Source organism: Gymnoscopelus microlampas (assembly GCF_963454915.1).
Source record: "Gymnoscopelus microlampas genome assembly, chromosome: 8".
NCBI lineage: Eukaryota > Metazoa > Chordata > Actinopteri > Myctophiformes > Myctophidae > Gymnoscopelus > Gymnoscopelus microlampas.
Genome location: NC_139945.1, coordinates 51,511,836 through 51,536,075, shown reverse-complemented (window position 1 = coordinate 51,536,075; position 24,240 = coordinate 51,511,836). Strand labels below are relative to the sequence as shown.

Here is a 24,240-nt window from a genome sequence, read left to right as displayed (position 1 = left end):
CTCTCGCACGACGTGGCAACAGAGAGGAGGAAACCAAATAGGGTTGTGTGTGTGTGACTGTGTGCGGAGGAAACAAACATCCCACAGACTGAGAGAGGCTTGTCAGTCAGCCAAACCTCACAATAACAGCAGAACTAGAACATAAACTATTACCAACAAGGACAGTATTACAGTAATAATATCAAAGCATATCAAAGCTTCAGTAGTAAGAGAGAGTGAGAGAGAGAGAGAGAAAGAGAGAGAGAGAGAGAGAGAGCCATGTCTGAGACATACGGTATGTGTATATCTGTCAACATTCATATTTATACTCCATCGCTTGAGGGTGTCGCTTATATACTTGGCCATAAAAAAAGCACAGATCTACAAGCTAACAATGCGTCGCTTCGCGACGCATTGTTAGCTTGCAGATCTGTGCTTTTTATGGCCGGCCAAGCGACTATACAGGCTAGTCTGTCTATACTAGCAGTTATTTACTGCTAACTAGCTCTCTAAGCTAGCTATTGTGGTCTGCTAATGTTAGCTACAACTTGCTAAATGACACTGGTGGAAAGTAACTAAGTACGTTTACTCAAGTGCTGTGCTTATAAGTGAAGATGTTGAGGTACTTTTACTTTACTGGAGCACTTCTGATTTTCAGTACTTTGACTTCTACTCCACTACATCTCAGAGGCAAATTTGTAGTTTTTACTCCACTACAATTATTTGAAAACTTTAGTTGCTATTGTTACCTTGCAAGATATGAATGATTACATTATAAAACATACTATACAACATACGTTAGCCCTATTTTATACTTAGGCTATTTGAAAATAGCAGATCTGCAAGCTCTGCCATTTTCAAACAGTTTAGTGCTTTTACTTTTGGTACTTTAAGTATGTTTTAATGGATACTTTTTGTACTTTTAATTTCTACAATAGGGTATTGATACTTTTACTTAAGTAACAAATCTGAGTACTTCTTCCATCACTGCTAAAAGACGTTGTAGTGGTAATAATGAGCCTTCTCCATCTGCCACATTGTTGTTAAAGTGTCATGTTTCCCCCCAGTATGTTTGATAAACGTGATACCTTCCTTCATGTCTGCTTATCTTCTATCAACAACAGGGGCTATGATAACAGATGGTGGCATGTTTGTTGTTGCCAGTGGTGGAAAGTACATATACTCTAGTACTGTACTTAAGTACAATTTTGAGCTATTTGTACTTTACTTGAGTATTTCATTTTTGTCCGATACTTTTACTTCTACTCCACTACATCTCAGAGGCAAATATTGTACTGTTACTCCACTACAATTATTTGAAAACTTTAGTTACTTAGTAGATTTTGATTATTATTACAAAACATACAGTCACGATGCGACGCATTGTGAGCTTGTAGATCTGCTATTTTCAAAAGATTTGTATTCATTTGAAAACATGGATGGTTTTGCATATTGAGTACATTTTGATGCCAATACTTTTATACTTTTACTCAAGTGCATTTTGAATTCCGCCTTTTACTGCGGTATTGATACTTTTACTTAAGTTAAACATCTGAGCACTTTTTCCACCACTGGTTGTCGCCATGTAAAACTTTTAAGATCAGATATCGTGTTATTACCCTAGTTTGCTTGCTTTATCATATTTAAATGTCAGGGAGGTATGGTAGCTACAGTAGCTAGCTACTGCTCCAGATTATGGTGTCTAAATGACATTTTGGATTGTCTTTTACGAGTTACCCTTTGGTTTCGTAGATAATTAACGTGACCTGTTTTAGGCCTGTATCAGGAAAGTCACTGGTTATACTGGGAGCAGCACCCAGTGTTGAGTTTATCATTAATTCAATTCAATTCAATTCAATTTTATTAAAGTGTCAAATCACAACAAGTTGTCTCAAGACACTTTACATGTAGAGAAGAGACCCAACATCCCACCCTGAGCAAGCAATTTTGCGACAGTGGCAACGAAAAACTCCCTCTTAATTCAACAGGAAGAAACGTCAGGCAGACCCTAGGCTCTAGGGCGGGGGCCTTCTGCCTCGACCGTGTTGGGGGAAAGAAGAGAGAGAGAAAGGGAGAGACAGAGGAGAGACAGAAAGAGATACAGTGCAAGCAGTAACAATAACAATAATAGCAAATATAATAGTGTAAGATACTAGCATATGATAGTATAATATAGTACAGCAATAGTGTGTATGCAGTATATAATGGAATAATATAAAAATGTTTAAGATAATATAATATGCGGTATAGTGTAGTGTAGTAGAAGTCCACGGTCGTGTCCAGGTCGTGCTCCATGGAGCACGACTGGATTAACTTCTCAGTGGTGGTGGTCTGGTCACTCAGCAGCATGCATTGCATCCACTGTTGACTGTACCAGTATCCATTCATAGGGGATGTATATCCATACATATAATCACTAGATTGCACATTATTATACAATTTACTGGTAGTATAACTTATGGCAATCTGGGAACCCATCGCCAAATGAAAAGGAAAAACAGCGCCCTCTGCTGTTTTTTACTATCTCAGTTGGCTCTGGGAGGAAGTCGACGTAGCACACGTGCGCAAGGAAACCGGGGTTTTGGTCTGCCTTCAGCCTTTCACTTCCGGCGGTGCGACTATGTTTTCATTCCCACTAACAATATTTCTACACGGAACACTAACACCACTTCTCCCAAAGAACATCGATCGTTTTGTTTATAAGCCCACTTGTTTCTATGATGAAAGAGCAAGTTAAAATGGGAATATGTTTCCGTGGTTTTGTCTGCTCCGAGGACGCTATTGTTAAATGAGTTTCGGTTTGTTTCTAGTGGGGAAGGATCGGCGGACACGTAAATCCTGGCCACTACATTTGATTGGGTAAAGCGCGGCCTGCTTCCTGATCTGAAGGCACGCCCACTTGTAGGCCAGTGTGTACACAATATGACGAACCCCCCCGACAGATTCAAACGCAGAGCAGAATCTGTTCTTGAGAGATTAAACTTATGGTAACTCAGTCGGACCATTGCAGACGGCTAAGTTCAGACAAGGCCAGTCCACAGACTCCCCACCAATGATTTGCGACGCAACTCCTTGCAACATGCAGCTACTTGCGGGTGCATTTCGCCTTTCCGACATGTCGCCTTTCCGACGTTAACGAACCCTATACCTAACCCTAACCCTAACCGCACGCGGAAGCCACTAGTCGGAGTGGCGAGATGTCGGAATGGAAGGAGAACCCCGCTACTTGCAACCATTATCCCCAATGGCAGTTGCAAGGAGTTGCATTGGTGTGTGGACTGGCCTTTAAAACGGTTTTGTTGCCAGGAGTTGCGACTAGTTACATTGGTGCGGTGGTCTGGTCTGATCCGGACGGTATCGTCATCCCAAATACAAAATTGGTATAGGCCTACAGGGTTCCGAAAGGGGCTAGGGTCAGACTCTAAAAGTCTATATACATTTATAAGTCGTATTATCTCTCTATCTGTACCTATCCTGTGTTTCACACTTAACTGCCGTTGCTGCTATGACACCTGAATTTCCCCTCAGGGATGAATAAAGGTCTATCTATCTATGCACCGTGACCGTACACCGTCACTTGATGGAAACAAAACAAGACTGTGCTGCAGCCTGCATGTGTTGTTGACTTGCACTTGTCTGTAGTTGTGGGCTGCTGGACTATTAAGATCAATTGGTTGTTTAACTACATAATGTTCATACATCTTCACCCTCTACAATGATATCAGTGAACAACATAGGACAATGGAACGGATATTCAAGACCCTGCTGTTTTGAAATGTCACACCTTCACTGTCTTTCATGGCTCTCTATCTCTATCTCTCTCTCTCTCTCTCTCTCTCTCTCTCTCTCTCTCTCTCTTTCTCTCTCTCTCGTACACACTCATGTCTCCATCCTGAAACCTTGTGAAACATTACGCTAGCATGCTGGATTTATTGTTAAGTGCCCGGCACTAATGCTAGTGTGATATCCCTATTGATTTGGACTCAATTCTCTCTTTAGAAGGCCTACAGGAGTAAGGATAGGCTCTATGCACAGCAGCGATATTGTGAAGAAATTCACAGGTGTTGCCAATGATACTAATGAAGGCTCTGTTCCATTCTGGTCAAACAGAGTCAGGGTGCTGATATTGTGCATGTTGGCTCACTGGAAACACTCTGCTACACCAGTGGGTCTAAAATTGGGGTCTAGGGACCCTCATGGTTCCTTGAGGGGGGTTCCAAATGTCCCCTTACGGGTGTGTAACTCTGAGAGTGTACAAATGGACCCGTAAGGGTCCATTTGGTTCCATTTTGTACACTCTCAGAGTTATGGTCGTCGTGGAAATGAAAAGGTATTAGAGCTACAGTGTGCTACACTAAATGGAACAGAGCCTTCATTAGTGTCATGGGTAACACCTGTGAAGGAAGTGATAATATGGCTGCTGTGCATAGAGCCTGTTATAAGCAGTGTTCCCTGCAGTGTTTTCTGACTGTATGTTGCACCGTTGTGACGGTATCGCGTTGACCAAAGTTGTTGATATACGGTATAAACTCCACACACAGACTGAGATTGAAAAGGTGAAAACAATAGCAGCCTCACTGTCTGTTGAGGCTGGTAACAATAGTCTAAACAGGCTGGCATGGCGCAGGGCAGCACTGCCTTCCTGCTTGCTCCACTGTCTTGATACATTGACACTGACAGCATGGTTGTGTTTGGGTGATGTCTGGGATTAAATGAGCTGAGGCAAGCTCTCTAAACAGAGCTGTAAGAGTCTGTTAGTTGTGTTGCTGTCATGCTTGTCATGTTGCTTTCATCTCTCTCTCTCTCTCTCTCTCTCTCTCTCTCTCTCTCTCTCTCTCTCTCTCTTACACACTATTCATGTCTCCATTCTGAAACCCTATGAAACATTACGCTAGCATGCTAAGTGCCATTGCCGGCACTAATGCTAGTGTGATATCCCTATTGGTTTGGAGTTCTCTCTTTAGAAGGATTATAAGGAAGCATGAGGGCAGTTTAACTTGTTCTAACAGAAACCAGTCATTCTTTCATTTTCGGTACAGTGTTTTCAGTATTGTGAAACCATTTCCATGATCGTATTACATATGCACACAATCTACTAGTGGGTCATGGATGGTGACACACACTGTAGGCCTACTCATTTATAGTTATATACTAAATATAGTCTGACTGAAAGTAAAAATGTATGATGAGTGACTCATGTTTGGATAAGGGCTGTCACGATCATGACATTTTACTTGACGATTACATTCCATACAAATGATTGTTTACCAATTTAATTAATTGAATTTTGGCGTGGAACGTTGGAACAGATCAAATTACATTTCTGTTTGCCTTCTAGGAAATCTACAAGCTCGCGATGTGATGTGTTGAGATCTTGTTATAGATCTGCAGCTATTTCCACTGTTTTTGAAAATGTATGAACATTTTTTCAACATGGAAATTGGAAACGATTATGACAATTATGCAAAAGTATTGCGATTTTCTAAAATAATTGCGATTATGTAATAATTGTGACAGGACTAGTTTGTATTTGAAGAATATTAGGATAGGCTACTCTTGTTTTAGGTTGTAAAGTTTTGAACTAAACTATACTTTAAGAAGAACAACGTAGACTCAGACCAGCTTTAGCCTTGAGTGACTGGACTAAAATGATTACCGTGTTTATAGTATAACCTGTTTTTCTTCTTTATGTCACGGTTGACATCATTCTATGTGTAACAAGGCTGAAGGCTGACTGAGCCAAACCACGTGACACTACTGTATGTGCTGTTTGCTATAATAGTACTAGGGAAATTAGGCAATATCCTCTTTCTCTCTCTCTCTCACTCTCACTCTCACTCTCACTCTCACACAGCACACACACCTTTTAGCTTTGTATAAATTGCAGTGGTGGAAAAAGTACTCAAATGTTTAACTTAAGTAAAATGCACTTCAGTAAAAGTATAAAAGTATTGGCATCAAAATGTAAAAAGTAAAAGTACTCATTATGCAAAACGTCCCATTTCAAGTTTTCAAATGTATAGTACAAATCTTTTGAAAGCAAGCTCACAATGCGTCGCATTTTGAGCTTGTAGATCGGCTATATTCAAATGGCCCAAATGTATATAGGGTTGAAGTGGTTACTGTATGTTTTGTAATAATAATCAAAATCTACAAGTAACTAGTAACTAACTAACTAGTTTTCAAATAATTGTGGTGGAGTAAAAGTACAATATTTGCCTCTGAGATGTAGTGGAGTAGAAGTAAAAGTTTTGGAAATATGAAATACTCAAGTACAAAAAGTACAAATACCTAAAAATTGTATGTAAGTACAGTACTTGAGTACAGGTACTTAGTTATTTTCCACCGCTGATAGTTTGTCAATATCTGACCCCAGTATTGGTGCATCACAAATCTGAAAGACAGGCAACCCAGTAGGAAAGTTACATGCAGCAAGGGAGGACTCACACACACACAGAGAGCGAACAAAGAAGGAATTTAGACTAGAGAGTCTGGATAAAATGTTTCTTTCAAATGTTTCTATTTGATACATTACATGGTTGTACAGTGCACAATTGAGTGCAAAAGGTCACATTTCAGTCCATGTTGGACTTAGTTTCCTCAGTGCAAAAGTATGGTTTAATATTTCAACATAAGGGAAATTAGTTACGTATGTCCATTGTCACAACTCCTTTGTCTGTGTATTTATTCAATATCTGACACCAGTATTGATGCATCACTAATCTGAATGACGGGCAACCCAGTAGGAAAGGAAATGAGTTGGCTTTTTGATTGTGTTAGCCTCCATGCTATCCGTCTCCATGGTGACCGGCTGTGACTATGTGTCTTCCCATGTGTACCAACCAAGAGGTCACTGTGTACTGGAACAGCAGTGATGTGTTGTTTGTACTTGCAGTAAGCTCAGATGGTATTTGAGATTTTTATTTTTGCTCCCAACAAGTGTATGGTCTCTCTCAGGTCTCATCACAGGAAGTTCACGAAAGGTGTGTCTTAGTTTGTCAACAGTGTTGTGTTTGTGAGACAGTGTACTTGTGTGGCAGGCAGTGACTAATCCCTTAAAGGAGGAGTTCACCCCAAAAAATACTTATTTTCTATCAATTGCACACCCCATGAAGCCTTGAATTCATGGATTTATTTTTGTTTTTGTGGCATTCCTAAGCCAATAATTTGATGACCGGGTGTGTATCCGGTAGGAGACACAAATAATCTACTTTGTGTCTCCTACCGGATACATTAGCCGGTAGGAGACGGGAATCAAATTATTGGCTTAGGAATGCCACAAAAACAAAAATAAATCCATGGATTCAAGGCTTCATGGGGTGTGCAAATGATAAAAAATAAGTACTTTTTGGGGTGAACTACTCCTTTAAGAGTTTAATGTTGATGTCAAAAGCTACTTTGCCACAGTGGTTCTTGGGCCGAATGGGTCCACAGCACGCCGTCCTCTGTCGGGCTAACAACCGTTCTCTGCTACTGTGGAAAAAGGGTAAAAAAAAAGAAACTAGAGAAAACCTTCTGATGATGAGAACACACCAGCTGTGACGTTCTCATGTGTGAAGATTGAATCATGCACAGGGCAGCTGCATGGGGGTCATATCGTATACCTCAAATCTAGGGCTGCAAGTATTGATGATGTTCTTCTTCTTCTTATTCTATCAATAAATGTTTTGTTGTTATTTATATCACCAAATTTGTTTTGGATTGGGTACTTTTCAAATAGTTGAAATGAAAACCCTTTTGTAATTGGCGGCGCACTACAGTTACTGAGAAATGACCGCTGGAAGTTTGAAAGCATGTTGTAGCAATGAATGCTAAGGGAAATTAATCAGCTAGGCTATGGTCAGCTTGGACGGACCACACCCATCTCCGGCCTTCATTGGGATCGCAAATACAAACCTGCAATGTTTTTTGTGACTGTATGTTGCGCCGTTGTGACGGTATCGCGTTGTCCACAGATATATACGGTATAAACACCACACACAGACTGAGATTGAAAAGGTGAAAACAATAGCAGCCTCACTGTCTGTTGAGGCCGGTAACAATATAGTCTAAACAGCCTGGCATGGCGCAGGGCAGCACTGCCTTCCTGTCTCCTCCACTGTCTTGATACATTGACACTGCCAGCATGGTTGTGTTTGGGTGATGTCTGGGATTATTCTCAAATGAGCCGAGGCAAGCTTTTTAGACAGAGCTGTAAGTGTCTGTTAGTTGTGCTGCTGTCACATTCATTGAGAGCCAGTGGGTGACATGTACTGTATAAGGTGAAGGAAGTGGACTCCTGACCGAGCACTTCCTGTGCTTATTGTGGTAGTTCTGTCTGAGTATGATTTGATTTGATCTCAAGGTTATGTTACTTGAAAAAACAGCCATGTTTACATACTCACACGCACACGCACACACACACGCACGCACACAATTTGTTTGGGTCAAGGAAGGGAATGTGGCTCAAGAGCACTTGCATAATGTGTTTAAATGTCACAGAGAAACAAAAGATCAATTTTCATCTCCTTTCCTCTGGGGACTCTTTGACTCTCGGCTCTGTTGACCTTGTGTGAAGCTGAATATTCATAGTCATAGGGCGTTTACCTGGATAGTAATCTTACCAGTAATCCTGGTATAATCATTTATCTGGCCAGCAGTTCTGGTTACAGTACCAGTGCTTAACCACTTAAACCCTGGCGTCCCTATTTTGGACATGTCATTATAGCTTCTTTTTTTTTGTTTAGCCAATCTACACGCCCACAACACATCGTGATGTAACGTGTTGTGAGCTTGTAGATTGGCTATTTTCAGAAATAAAAGTTGGCATGTCATTGTTGGTGGAAATGTTACAAAATGTTTTTGAAAATACTGTTATTACATACATTACTGACCCCAAATGTAAAATAAATTTGTAATCAGGAGGATAACATCATACAGGCTTTGTTTTTTATGTACCTCTCTAGGTTTCATTCATAAGCACTAGTTCTCTGTTATTGTTTTTCACTCACTTACCCCACACACACACGCACACACACACACACACACACACACACACACACACACACACACACACACACACACACACACACACACACACACACACACACTCACACACTCACACACTACCTCTCAGTCCTCAGTCCCCATATTGTTTATTATTATATATCTCATGGATCTACAGTAAGTATGGCCCTGCCTGCCTACGCATGCAAATGTCCCTTGTCCTCTCTGGTCACTGCGCACAAAGCCAGCCTTTGGACTGGACCATAGTGCTGCTGCTTGTCAAGAGGACTCATGTCTTTTGACCTCAAGGGTCGTATGCGTTGGTTGGGTTGTATTCTCCAGACTAAGAAGCCACTCTCTTCACACATGATGTCTGTACAACCAGCTGAAGAATTCCTGCGAGTCCCAAGATAGCACATGGAACATGGAACCCAGCTGAAAGCTGCCGTAATGGAGTCATTCTAATGATTTTCCATTTTCTGTCCCCACTCCCCAAAGGGTCCCCACACACCCAGCTCTGATCACTTGGCACAAACAAGTGTACTAACTGAGCCCGCTTCGACCTGGCGTCCCTTTTTTTTGAGCATCAATAGCATTATAGGTATAGGAAAAAAGATAATTTGATCTACAAGCTAACGACGCATCGCGGTGGGACGGGTTGTGAGCTTGTACATCAGCTATGTTCGCCCCATGACACCCATTGTACGACGAAGTATAAAATAGGGCTCAATCGGTTAAATTAGAATCATACATACCGCCCTTGCCTATTCACAAGCAAGGTTCAGTGATTCGGTGGCTTATTCAAGGATTGTTTTGGACAGTGTGAGTGTAGTAGCTCAGAATGGATTAAAGGGAAACTTAAAGGTTTCATGACGTTCAGTTTTACCACACATTAAAAGTCTTTGTCATGGTCCTTCAAACGTGTATAGAAAGTTTTAACAAAAAAATCCACTCCATTGATCCATGGCAGGTGTTTTTCTCTCACATTTCTAAAGCCTTTTCAACTGCAATGAAAAAAAAAATCTTTGCCTGCGGGTGTCGCTGTTGAGGGATTTTGCCTGTCAATCATCGCCTCTGCTCCGCCCCCCCCCCCCCCCCCCCCCCCCCCCCCCCCCCAAAGGAAAGGACAGGGGAGGGGAGGGCCGAGGAGGAGAGTGGGCGGGATTAATCGGCTGTGACCTCACTACTCAGATTACTTTTCAGCCTAATTATTCAGAAAACCACAGACCACAGAAAATCCACTGAATGTTCAAAGTTAAGATTTTTTGGGTGTAATTGAGGTCATAAAACCCCCAAAAAAACATAAAAAATAAGAAAAGTGAAAATGAATGTCATAGAACCTTTAAGGCTTGGTCCCTGAGGACTGCAGATCATAGCATGGTTTATATTCTGAACCCCTCTTCTTTTGCTTTTGCAGACTTCCTGTTCAAGTTCCTTGTGATCGGCAGTGCTGGGACGGGGAAATCCTGTCTCCTCCACCAGTTCATTGAGAACAAGTGTAAGTTTCCACTCATCAAAATGTAATGATGATGATAATGATAATAATCATACTATTATTAATTGCACCACAATTATTACATAATAGCAATGATTTGAGATTATCGCAATTATTTTGCATAATCATCGGAATCAGTTTCCATTCATCTGCATAAATTCATCTTTTGAAAAATAGCAAAAAATAGCCGATCTACAAGCTTGCCTCGTTGTGAACTTGTAGAGCAACATTTCTTAAAGTATAAAATCATTGAACGCATAGCCTGTTTTGGCCATAGTACATTACTTTGAACAGCCGTTGTCAGTTATTTCTTTGTATATTTAATTATTATATCTGCCCAGTGCAATTTTTGTTTGCAAAGTCTAAAAAGCTGTTCCAATGTCCAATGCCAAAAACACAATGAAATCGTTAAGCGCAATTATTTGAACGATGATTCATCGGCAACTAAAACGTCAGCCCTAACTATTAAACACACACACAGAGCTGTCAGGGATGCTTCTCAAAACCATATTCTAAACAGGAACCGTTTTAATATGAGATTTTATGGGCGTGAGATTTCCATGGTGGCAAATAAGGTTGTATTGTATCACACACTGTGTGATCAGGGCAGAGTATAACGTGGGAGGTTTTCACGTTATAAAACCCTTGCCAGTAAGGGTGGTGATACGAGCAATTTATCAAAACATCTGTCGAGCGAGCGTACATTTGCAGTTTTTGCTTTTCTTGCAATTGCTTGATCTCTCTCTCTCTCTCTCTCTACGTCCTCCTCCTTATTTAAATCACTGCTTAAGAAAGAATATAATAAACTAATGTTGTTTCTGATCTTAATTCATTGTTTTTCTTTGCTTGCAAAATTATCAAAAAGAACAAATGAGATTATAGATAAAGTGCACAAATGTGAATCAGAACCGATTTATAGCAATTGATCAAATGAAAACCTTAACAATACCACCTTTATATACTGTAGTTTAGATGAGGCCAGCGTTGTATTTGGTTTGTTGTTGATTCTTTAAGGTAGCATAAGTGATTTGTTGCCTTAAAATAAATAGCTGTAAATTGAGCTTTAACCTTACTCTTTTTTTAATACAAAGAATATTACCTTTTTTTTACCTTTTTAAGTAGTGACTGGCTATATAGAACATGTCTTTAATAGTCTTACACAGTGGAAATATTTCATATATATATCAATTTCTGCTCACATGCCCTAAGCAATTGATGGCAACTTTGTCTACTTGGTATCCTGACGTTTCTATGTTGGGATTCTTCTCAGAGTTTTTATTGTCTGTCTAATATCTAATAATGACAGCATTAATGATGTTTAGTATGCTGTGTCATAGAGTCCAAAGGGAAGCACGCACACCCAAAAAGTAAAAATAGCAGGTGCTGGACAACAATACATACACTGAGAGAAGAAAAAGAAGTCCGCAAACTATGTGTCAGCCCCCATGAGAATACTTTATTAAAGACTGTGACAACGTTTCGACCTTCATTAGGTCTGACCTGATGAAGACCCGGTTGCGGTCCAAACATTGTCATAGTCTTTAATAAAGTATTCTCCTGGGAGCTGACACACACAGTGTGTGGACTTGTTTTACTCCGCTGTGTCAATCACGCTAGAAGTTAAGCCGCAAACCTGGCACTTCCTCTAATGTCAGCGTGCTTTACAGCAGGTTCCTCCAGGCAAATTGTATTCATAAACATTAGGAGAAAATCAGTCAGAAACATATTGTAGACGGCTGACATTAACAGGCCATTTTGTAAGCAGTACTGTGTTGTGCGGTTCTAAATTGTCGGGGCAAATCTGATGGAGAAGTGAAACCCCACCTGGACGGATTGAAGCAATTATACTGCAGGACAGCACAGTTTGGAAACGATACATTGAAGACTACCAGTGATACAGTTTTCTCTGTGCAATATGAGAGAGAGAGACTCGCCAGCACTCAAAGATACTCTGTGTGGTTTGGTTTAGTTTAGTTTTAGCTCTTGGGTGCCACTGCTTTTGGCCAAGGCCGCGGTTCTTTAACTGAACACTAAAACCAACCCAGTCATTTTGTACTGAATAGATGTGAATAAGTGGTAGGAACAGTACTTGGGCTAAACATGAAACTGTAAACATATCAAAATTGTACATTGTGCGATTAAAGAGAAAGGAAAGAACAAATGTTATAGAATGAAGTATGAAAAAAAATTACAATTATCCTGCAGCAGTGGAGAATCTCAGGCCTACCACAAAGAAGTCTTTCATTTGATTGAAACTGCGCAGATACTAACCACGAGCATTAAACGTGACAAAATGATGTTGCAAAAAAATGTGCTCACATGTTTTGCAGTACACATTAAATTGCAATATTTGCCAGAATTTGGAGTACATTTTTAATCTAGATTTCATAGATTTAGCTTTGGTGATTAGTATTTTTAATCTAATGCCAACTATATCACATATGAGTGCTGTCAGTGGAGAGAGAGGGGTGGTGTTGGCCGGTGTTAATCTCTCAGGGACTCCCTCCAGTCCTCTGATATGGATATGAGCTGTTTGAAGATAACTGCTCATGTCTTTAAAACAAGCACAACACACCAACACATTATAGATCACAGCTCTGTCTCTGGGAGCTGACTTGAAAGCGATGGAAAGTGGCAATGCACGCCATTTGTTTGGTAGGGTTTTACAATATGACTTTACATCGAACTCCCACAGCCAAGGTTTTTGTGTAGTTTTTGTTAAGTTCTCAGTCCCCCCACAAACGACCCATATCATTTTCGATTTCCGCTAGAACAGGGGTCTTCAACAGGGGTTCCGGGACCCCTAGGGGGTCCTCAGAGTTACTACAGGGGGTCTGCCAAATCTTTGTGTGATATGATTATTTTTTTTAACCTTAACCACTTGAACCTTAGCATCCCTTTTTCTGAGGAGAACTTTAGCCAAAAATAGCAGATCTACAAGCTCACAGCGCCTCGTGCTGCGAGGCGTTGTGAGCTTGTAGATCTGCTATTTTTGGCAAAGAGGTATAGGTGTAGAGGGAAAAAAGAGCAGACCAAGTAAACAAAAAAAGTGGAATCTGAAACACAATGTTATACAATATAGAGGGGGTCCCTGCTTCATCTCAGCTAGGGGGTCCTTGGCCTGAAAACGTTGAAGACCCCTGCGCTAGAAGGATCAAATCTCCCTAAGACCGAGTCTCAGAAGGTTAGAGTTTTGTCGATGACGGGGAGTGAGTAACTGTCCAATGTTCTCCCTCTGTCCTTCCCACCTGCTGCAGTCAAGCAAGACTCCAACCACACTATAGGAGTAGAGTTTGGTTCCAGGGTGGTCAACGTTGGCGGCAAGACGGTCAAACTGCAGATCTGGGACACAGCGGGACAAGAGCGATTCAGGTAATTCCCATCTCTCGTGTGGAAAGCCATGCAACTGGGGGATGGTCTTGCAGTGTTGTCAATACATGGTAAAGTTTAAAGGAGTACTTCACGTTCACCCAAGAAATTACTTTATTTCTATTGTTTACCTACCCGGTGGTGTCTTTGAGTCATGGAGAATTGTGGTTTGTAAAACATTCCTTTACGGTGAATGAATCGAAAAATGAAGAAAAAACTTGTTGAATGGAATTAATCAGAGACCTACCTGATTTAACAATAGCAAAACTATATAAACAAGAAATGACTAAAGTCATAATATAGCCGCCAGCGGCAGGCTTTTTTTGCCCCAATCTGCAGCACAAAATGTAAAAGTGGTCTTTAAAATGAAATCTCAGCCATTCCAATGCAACCAAAATAACTCCAATAATACTAATTAAGGCTCTGTTCCATTTAGTGTGGCATAGTGGTTGTATTATTTTCAAGGACCCCCATAACTCTGAGAGTGTACAAATGGAACCAAATGGACCCTTACGGGTCCATTTGGTTCCATTTGTACACTCTCAACAACAATATCATTATGTGCATGCAAATATGCACTGAAGGGCAGAGCAGATCACTCACTCCAGACCGTTCTTTGCGATCCGGGGCGACCGTGTTTAGGGGCGAGGCAGAACGGCACTGGTCGCTCACCCCAGACCGTTGCGATCAGGGGCGAACGTGTTTAGGGGCGAGAGATAGTGAGTTGTGGCTCGTTGAGTTTTTCGGAGCCCCAACACGTATGTTCGTCTGTTAAGAGGTGTAAAGTAACTAAGTACATTTACTCCAGTAAAGTACAATGATTGTGAGCTTGTAGATCGGCTGTTTTCAGAGTATTTCAGACAGTATACGCGTGTGTGAGTAGCCTACTCTGTGAGACGGTGATTGAAACACACGTTTCCTTTGTGCTCATCTTGCGCTAATGCACGCAACTGTTGCGCCAGGTTGTATTGTTGTTGTTTCACATAAAAGCGTGCATCTGTTGCCAGTGGGGTGCTCCTTCCATTCCGACATCTCACCACTCCGACTAGTGGCTTCCGCGTGCGGTTAGGGTTAGGGTTAGGTATAGGGTTAGTCAACGTCGGAAAGGCGACATGTCGGAAAGGAGAAATGCACCCGTTGTCAGTCAACAACACAGCCAGGCTCTCCCCAACTCCTTTCGCGTCTCTACTTTCTACTGGTTTGGGTGCCTCGGAGGCGAAAGGAAAACTCGCGTGCTCAAACATGTTCATGGACCCCCAGATTAATATGTATTTGTCAACAGCCCCCCCCCCCATCTGTTTTGAGCCAGGGAACCCCCTTCCCTGCGGGGACGGGCGATGTGAAGTCGTCGAAAAATAAATGTTCTAAGTAACTAAGTACATTTACTCAAGTACTGTATAAGCGTGCATCCGTTGTTTGGCCGCTATTAGACCTTTGCAGTCAGAGGTAAGGGGGGGTGGGAGGACAACTGCCCGGCGTGCCTGCGCCGCGGTGCTGCGAGGGGAGGCGGGTGCTGTAAACGACGGCCGTCCATTGGCTAGGACGGCCGTCCATTGGCTTTAAAGTAGTGTCTCCCCATTGGCTGTGAAGTAGTGAAGGACAGCCAGGACAGCCAATAGCAAAAAAAGTGTTGAATACATGTCGGAAATCTGTCGGGTCAGAGTCAGAGTGAATACAGAGCCGCGCTTTCAGCTGGCGGCTAAAAATCTGTCCATAAGTCCAAAACACCGCTCATATTGTCATATAGATTCTCTTCTGCCAAAGTCCACTGAATAACGTTTCCAAAATATCACCACAGAAGCCAAAAATTAACTTTTAAAACACTTCGGGACATGCACGAGTGAAGAACGTGTATGTCACGTGCCCGTGGGGTTCAACCGGAGCTCATTCACATGCGCGGGAGCTCCCAGGCACGTGCATCTTTCGTGCATGAGCCGATTTTGCCCGAAAGTGTATTTACTGGTCATATGGTCATATTTTGGGAAGGCACTGAGCGGATTACTGAAAGGATTACGGTAGAAAACATTTGAAGCCCCACGTGAGCTGTGTTTTGGACTTTTATTTTTACATAGTTTTGTTGTTGTTAAATCAGGTCTCTGATTAATTCCATTTATCAAGTTGTGTTTTCATTTTGGGATTCTTCATTCACCATTAAGGAATGTTTTAGAAACGAAAATTCTCTGTGACTCAAAGACACCATCAGGTGGGTAAACGATAGAAATAAAGTCATTTCTTTGGTGAACTACTCCTTTTTTGGGGGGGAAATGTTTGTACATAGTGGACATTTTCACCTACTGTATAATGACATGCCCGAAATAGGGCCGCCAGGGTTAAAGTGGTTAATGTGTACTCCATCGCATGACTGTGTCGCTTATCAAAAAGAGCACATCTGTAAGCTAACTTGAGACTGGTTTGTTAGCTTGTAGATCAGCTCTTCGTTGTACTGCGTCTAAATTAGGCTTAACGAAATGTTCTGTTCTTCCTCCTCAGGTCTGTGACACGCAGTTATTATCGAGGGGCCGCCGGGGCGCTGCTCGTCTACGACATCACGAGGTATGGAACAGAAATGCCACGTAACATCTTATTGTAAAAGCAGACAGAGAATTAGAATAGGCCCTATGCACAGCAGCCATATTGGAAATGAATTGGGCCGCTTCCTTACTTCCTTCACAGGTGTTACCAATGATACTAATGAAGGCTCTGTTCCATTCTGGTCAGGGTGCTGATATCGTCCATGTTGGCTCGCTAGAAACACTCCATTTTGGTTCCCAAATGGCCCCTTATGGTGGGTGTCTAACTCTGAGAGTGTACAAATGGAACCAAATGGACCCGTAAGGGTCCATTTGGTTCCATTGGTCGTGTTCCGTCCCCTGAGCAATGGGCCAGTTGTGTTCGTATAGACACTCGACAAAGCCGGATGCACCACGGTGGATAGGTGGTTCATGAGGTGTGTCTGTGTCATGGTGGGCAGCCACTTTACCTCTGTGCCCGCCCGAGCGGCCCCAATAATAGTGAAATCAACCACTTAGTTTGAACCTGGTGTCCCTATTGAAAATGTTCTAAAATAGCAGAACTACAAGCGCACAACGCGTTGTGATGCGACGCGTCATGAGCTTGTGGATCAGATATTGTCGCTTTATTTTTATTAAGTTTAAAATAGTGCTTAAATGGTTAAACGGTTCCTCATTTTGCTGGGGAACCCCTTGGAACCTCCTCAAGGACCCCTGGGGTGGTCACCGGTCCCCAGACCCCACTTATTAGAGAACCACTGCTCTGATAGTTTTCTAATACTATCATTCACACTGCTGTCAACGACCCGTGCAGCCTAATAGAGCTTTAGCACGTCGATGTCACCTCCACACATACTGTGTGAGTTAACTGTGCCGCCGCCGAGGCAGAGACGGTGGCACGATGTGACAGAGTCGCAACCACACCGTCTTATTTGATAAGGCTGCGTTTTCCTTAGAGCGCTGGCATAATCAAGATGGAGTGAGTGCTCTAATGCAGAGTGACAGGTGTGTAATACAGTGTGCATACGTGAGACGGTGTGTATGTTCAGATGGAGGAGAGAGTATAGCTGTAATATAGCGGCGTCTGCAGACGGCAGCAGTCGTGAAAGTGCATTAGAGAAAGTGTCTAATTAAGAGAAGATGGGGTGGGGGGTGCATGGAAGGAAAATGGAGATACAGAGGAGGAAAGATGGACAAACCGGGTGAGGGAGAGAGGAGAAAGTGAGCAGATACATTCATCAAAGCTGAATGGGGGGAGAGAGAGAGACAGAGAGAGAGATACATGGACGAGAGACATCCATCAACGCTGAATAACTGAGAGGTACATGGAGAGAGTTGGAGAGAATGATGTTGACCTCATCTTTTTAGCGTTGTCTGAGTGCAGCTGTGGGATATTATCCTGCAGACCCACACCCTTCCCTTCACCTCACGGGCCTCGCGTTGTCATGGATACCGGCGGGCCGTCGCCATGGCGACCGGTGACCTCACCGCCAAAACAAGTTCTCTTGAAACTTTCTCTGTATGACCGTCTGCTCACAAGTGTTAAATCAGCTCTCTGTTGAGTACACACTCGACCTAGTTTTGTGGAATTTGATTTCTGGATGAAAATAAAACGGGGAAATAGTGATTTGGGTAACTTATTTTTCCTTATGTACAATGCTGTAGATTTAATATCGGTCTTTAAGCAAACGATACATTTTATTATAACGTTGGACTTTATTTCTTTTTTGTACACTGCACTGAAGTTAAAGAGGTGCAACCACTATGCGTCCTTCTGTCCCATCTTGTTGTCACATAGCCGGGAGACATACAATGCCCTGACCAACTGGCTGACAGACGCACGGACACTGGCCAGCCCCAACATCGTCATTATCCTCTGTGGCAACAAGAAGGACCTGGATGCAGACAGAGAGGTGACGTTCCTGGAGGCTTCACGCTTTGCTCAGGAGAATGGTAACTACATTGAATCACATGACGCATTTTTTGGGCTCATTGCCGATCCTAATTTTGGAGAGTCCTAGTCCCGGTTTTAATGGCTTAAACTGCATTCGTCCTGGGCTAAACCTCCATCCAAACCTCCCTCCATCTAATTTAGAGCTGATGTTCCTGGAGACCAGTGCTCTGACAGGAGAGAACGTGGAGGAGGGTTTCCTGAAGTGCGCCCGCACCATCCTCAATAAGATAGAGTCAGGTACACTTTCCCTCGCTCTCTTGGTTCATGAGGTGTGTCAGTGTCGGTTAGGTGTTACGGTATGACTGTTGATTTTGGGTGCATTCCCTGATCTAGTTTCAGTATTGACACTGTGTTTGTGTGTCAATAGTTAATATGAATATATGATATGAAATTGACCATTTTAGTTACATTTGGCAGTTTTAAGTGAGAATATTCGTTTTTAATGGTATGATGTTTTGTGTTTATTGACAATACTTTTTAAATCTTGCCTCTGAATACGCTATTTTGTATTTTATTTAAAACATAGTAATGAAAACTAAACAGATTGAAAACAAGTCAAAATGAAAATACAAACTATAATGAGGTGTGTGTGTGTGTGTGTGTGTGTGTGTGCGTGTGCGTGCACCCTGTCAGCATTACCTTCAACTTGTTTGTCTCTACTGTCTGTATTCATATGCCTCCTCTGACTGACATTATTACCCTGCTGGTGTCAAAGGTGAATTAGACCCAGAGAGGATGGGATCAGGCATCCAGTACGGCGACGCTTCCTTGCGGCAGCTGAGACAGCCGAGAGGAACGACAACGCAGAACAAACAGCAGTGTAACTGCTAGGGGTCGGGGCGCTGCCCTCACCTCAACCCCCTCATCCAGGCCCACGCTCACAGGACATCCCCTACAGGTCAGTGTCGTTTCGATGTTAGCCACCAACTTTGACATCATATCAGGATATAATTCCATGTGCTCTCATAGGCCTGTACTACATACTGTAGCAGATTTTGGGATTAGTGAAAGTAACTTCCAGTTTAACTGAAACACTAATGCCTCGTTGTAATTGTAAGATGTGAAAGTAAGCCTACCTCTTAGCCCTTTAAATTATCTTTTAACATTTTATGTTTACTTTTGTATTTTCTCCCAAGTCGTTTTACACCGTCAGAGTTACAGCTGAAGGAATATGGTTAAAATTCTGATACACAGCATAAAAATACATTTAAGCAACACATTCACTAGCCCTGTATACTTCATTGTACGACAAATAGCAAATCGAATTTGATTATTATTTTTTTTGCCCAAAATAGGACACCAGGCTTAGTGTGGTTGATGTGGTTAATACACATTTCACAACTATAATTGGGATCTACTCGTGCCCTAATGATGGAGCAGTGCTATTATAAAACCTACAGTATGAATTTACACATTGACACAGTCTGTGTTTTGTTGCCATCTGTCCTTCATGCATTTGACAACTCTGTTGCTTTTAGCCTGGATTATGTGTTTGAATTGTTCATATTTGTCAAATATTATAGCTTGCTCTTTGTCCGTGATATATGCTGCTCTGCTGCCAGTAGTTTTGTTCGTTTGTCAAACTGTAGCCCCGTTTGTGTGACTGCGTAATAGTGTGATTGCAGTTGTTGTGGGTTGGAGAAGGCAAATAGCGAAAGGATATCCTGGGTATGTTGAACTGGCCTCATAGTACAGGCTTTTGGCATGATGAGGATGATTTTTATACATTTCTGGGGTCATTTTCACGTCGACTCTTGCTTTTGTGTACACCCCAGACAGTTTTTAAGTTGCTTGATTCAATATTTTGATATTTGATATTCCTTTTCCAGACATGCCACCCTCCTAAATTCTCTAAACCCCTTGAATTTAACTATGTCGGACTCGCTTAAAACAACACTGTTTTGGTGACTGAAATTGTCCTTCTAATGCGTGAGGAGGAGGCTGTGTTTTTTCAATAGGCTCTATGCACAGCAGCCATATTATCACTTCCTTCACAGGTGTTACCAATGATACTAATGAAGGCTCTGTTCCATTTAGTGTAGCACAGTGGTTTCCACGACCCCCATAACTCTGAGAGTGTACAAATGGAACCAAATGGACCCTTACTTCATTAGTATCATTAGTAACACCTGTGAATGTCTTCATAATATGGCTGCTGTGCATAGAGCCTATTACTTTTGTATTCAACTTTTTTTTTAAATAAATAAATAAAATAGAAAAATGTTATTGTCAGTTGACAGGGTTTTGATTTTCCTCATTTGCTCTCTCTCCTCCCACATGTCAGCTCCAGGTGGTGTGTTTTGTGTGTAGGAACCTGTTTCTCTTCAGCCTCACACACACCTTAGATCACCTGGACCAGCGGTCGCTCAAAGCCCTCACCCCTGACCTCTGGTAAGAATCAATATTTCCTGCCTGGAGAGGTCAGCTCTCCCTCTGAAAGCCCCTCGGAGACGCGGTGGAAGAACAGAAATGTTGCTCCATTATTCCTCACCAGACCCAGGAAGTGTTGAGGGTTTTACTGTATGTATGGGCTGCCCTACTGTTCTTTGTCTTGTTTCTTCTTCTTCTGGTTTTTAATAACACATGCTCGTAAGATGGCTTCACAACACACGGTCTGTGACTGAATATCATTATTATTTTTTTGTTTGTTTTCTTTTTCTTTTCTCTTCTTTTTTTTTTGCATCTATTGATCGTGTGAAACTAGCCTGGTAGGGTTTAATTATTGGATTGGCCAACACTTAGACAATTAACATTCATTGAGGGTATTTAGCATTTTTATTATTATTGACTGATATTATTCTGGACCCTTATTTGCACTGAACGGCGGTTACTCCTTGTAAATTAGGCTTTTCATTAATAATGTGATAACCAGATGAAGACCAAATGCATCTTCCGTCTAACCATCTCAATAGATTATTTGTTCCTTTCTTATGCTAATCTGTTGTAGATGTATTCAACACCGTTGTTGTCCAATAATTTCTTCAGGCCTGATATAAATGGGTGTGTTTTACAGCGTAGATCATGTCTGTTCAATCATATAAGCCCAAATATTGACCGTGGGCCTTTATTCAATCTGACTCAGTGTATGTCTGATATACTGTTGGAAAAGCACTATCATCATCGTTAGAATATGGGCCTTAGTAATATAATTGACATCATGGATGTATTCTATTCCCAGTTACCACTGTTGATGTCTCCAAAGGGAACTGGTCCAACCAACACTCCGTACATACACACACACACACACACACACACACACACACAAGTCTGCGGGTCATGTTGAAAGCACAAAGACGCAAGAAACGTTACACCTGATTTACACTTGTTTGCGCACCGAAAATAGCAGATCTACAAGCTCACAGTTGGGCACTTTGAACTTCGTAGATCTGTTATTTTCAGTGTGCGACACCGGCGCGCAACTTAGTATAACTCAGGCTTTACTCTTGTTTTACTCCAAAGGCCACAAGGGCAGTGCTTTGCATTTATCTGATTTCCTTGCTTGCTCTGGCCCATGTTAATGTTCTTGTGTGTCTGGCACAATCACAGTGGAAGGTTAACAGAGGGTTATCTGTCTTTGTAAAAGCCAACCACTTTCTCTGCCTCTCTCTCTTTCTCTGTATCTCTCTCTCCCGGCTGTGCCCTTCCTCCTCTATAGCAGTGGTTCTCTGTCAGGGACCCCCAAATTGATATATTTTGTGCCTGGGACCCCATAAAAATTGTTACGACTTTTCACATTTTTGCGAAAATAGCAAAATCTACAAGCTCGAGCTTATACAGCTTATACATCAGCTATCTTCGAATAGCTGAAGTATAAAAGACGCTATATTAACTAATTTTGCAGGGACACCCCTGGAACCCCCTCAAGGTCCTGTGGGGGGTCCCAGGACCCCACTTTGAGAACCACTGCTGAGTCACTGCTCTTCCCCTTCCTCATTTTTTTTTAAAGTGCCGCTCTGCGTGCACTTAACGAGAAAGGTCACAGGAAACCACAGTTTAGTTTTGCGTCAGTCACCTCGCTGGTGAATCATGGCAAACATTCATAACCACTCAAACCCACGTTTTTTTGGTTCAATTACACTTCCAGTTTTTGATTTGACATTTTGGTTTCTCAACCCTTTCTCAATGAAACTGCCACGCCTCCGCTCTGTGTGGTTGAGGTTGTTGAGGGGAAAGGGGTGGGGGTGTTCAACAGTAACATGGTTTCCTCCTCCCATGTATCACTATCACACAGATTTTGTGGGGTTAGTTGAAGGAGAAATGAGGTTGCGAGCTAAAACGCTGGTTATCAACGTGAGGTCCGCGGGCCGACCCGTGCGGGTTTGTAACTTCGAGAGTGTACAAATTGGAGTCTTCATTTGTACATTCTTCAAATTAAACGCGGAGGATTTTCACCGTGTAGATTGGGGTGTCAGAGATAGAAATGTGTATCAAATAGGGATCCGTGGCCTAATGCATATCAAACTGGGGGTCCTTGAAATTTAAAAAAGGTTGTGAACCACTGAGCTAAAATATGTCTCCATCCCTCTTTAAGCCTAATTTATACGCTGTAGTGTCGATAGGTGTTGCTTAACGGCAAAAGCAGATTTTCCCGGCGTGAGCTGTTGGCTTGAAGATCAGCTCTTGTCTGTAAAGCAACACTGTGGTGTGATGATGAAATATAAATTACGTTTTGCTGCTTCAGTCACAGCTGCTGAGATCTTCTCACAGCGGTTTGGGAGTTCCACACAAGGCTGCCTGCCTGTCCTCCTCTCCCGTCTTCTTCTGCTGACGTGCACTCTCACCAACACTCCAGCACTAGCATATGTCCATTTACATACATATTTATGTCGTTAACGTCCCATTTTGGACATGTCATTATGAGCAAATATTTTCAGAAATAGCAGATCTACAAGTCATACGTGTTATGAGCTTGTACAGTTGCTATTTTTTGTCGAATGACAAAATACAGTCTAATGTATAGGGCTTAAGCTCTTAAATGAGACTGTCCACTTGGAGGAGAAAGATGGAGAATTGGACAAGCAGGAGGGTGGTATGTGGCGGATAAAGAGACAGTGGTCAGAAAGGCTTGGTTTCATTTTTTTTGTTTGCTTAATCGTGTGACATTTGGTCGACTGCAAGTGCACTTTTACTTTTGAGAGAAGAAAATTTGTTGTTTATATGCTGTAACTACAGAACTGTACATTTTATTTTAATTGAAACGCAAACTGTAATAAAACATTTTAATTATATATGTCATTTCTTACTGAAGAACAACTGAGTTTGTTAGTTCTCTCAATGGGATGTTTCTGCTGTAGCTACTCTAGACGGATGTGCTGGTGATGTCATCATGCTGTTTATTGGAATAAGATTTTATCACTTGCTGATGTGAGGTCATGACACAATTACGGTAACTTTAACTTCCTGAGCTGTAGGACACTGGCAACCACCAGTCTGATCAGAAACACTTCATGTTCACAGTTGTTGTACTGAAGCAACTGAGAGTCATCTTCATTTTTGAATTGCTGTGTATTGCTGACATAAAAGAGTTTGAGTTAGTCTGTATGTGTTAACTGTATGGTGCATAATAAGCACTCACCAATAGCCATATGTTCAGCTGGAGCATTCTATTCCAACTTCATCCAGTCTGCCATAGCATTCTGGCTGAATTCTATCCAATGAAGAATACAATCTAACTCAGTTGTTGCTTAGTAACTCATGTTATTTAATCCTCTTTAAAACTACTGTAGATCTTAAGTAATCTATGCTGTAAATAAGATTAAAGTTGTCTATTGTCTATCGAGGGTGGATATTGCTCATTTGATTGTAATGATTATGGAATTCTGAGTAAAAAGCTTGTTTTTTAAGTTAATATCTTTTGAGATGTCTTTCTTTTTGTTTTATAAATGTTAGGTTTAGGGGTGTAACTTCATGGATAGTTAATTAACCTGCCTGCATACTAGTAAATCTAT

The 24,240-nt window shown here is 41.8% G+C and overlaps 1 protein-coding gene across 1 annotated transcript; it reads left to right on the top strand.

Moving 5' to 3' along the window:
* The first annotated feature begins 61 nt into the window (after positions 1 to 61).
* Positions 62 to 24,140, top strand: rab4b (RAB4B, member RAS oncogene family). Its single transcript, XM_084065261.1, has 8 exons — positions 62 to 274; positions 10,382 to 10,462; positions 13,717 to 13,831; positions 16,319 to 16,381; positions 18,137 to 18,291; positions 18,434 to 18,529; positions 19,008 to 19,190; positions 20,577 to 24,140. Exons 1-7 carry the CDS (start codon positions 259 to 261, stop codon positions 19,121 to 19,123), a joined length of 642 nt encoding a protein of 213 aa, XP_083921387.1. The 5' UTR covers positions 62 to 258; the 3' UTR covers positions 19,124 to 19,190; positions 20,577 to 24,140.
* The last annotated feature ends 100 nt before the right edge of the window (positions 24,141 to 24,240 follow it).

What these genes read in the sequence shown, in the direction of transcription:
- rab4b (XM_084065261.1), top strand. An exon ending in CTCGTCTACGACATCACGAG is followed by an intron (nt 16,382 to 18,136) that starts GTATGGAACAGA and finishes GTTGTCACATAG; the next exon opens with CCGGGAGACATACAATGCCC. An exon ending in CCTCAATAAGATAGAGTCAG is followed by an intron (nt 18,530 to 19,007) that starts GTACACTTTCCC and finishes CTGGTGTCAAAG; the next exon opens with GTGAATTAGACCCAGAGAGG.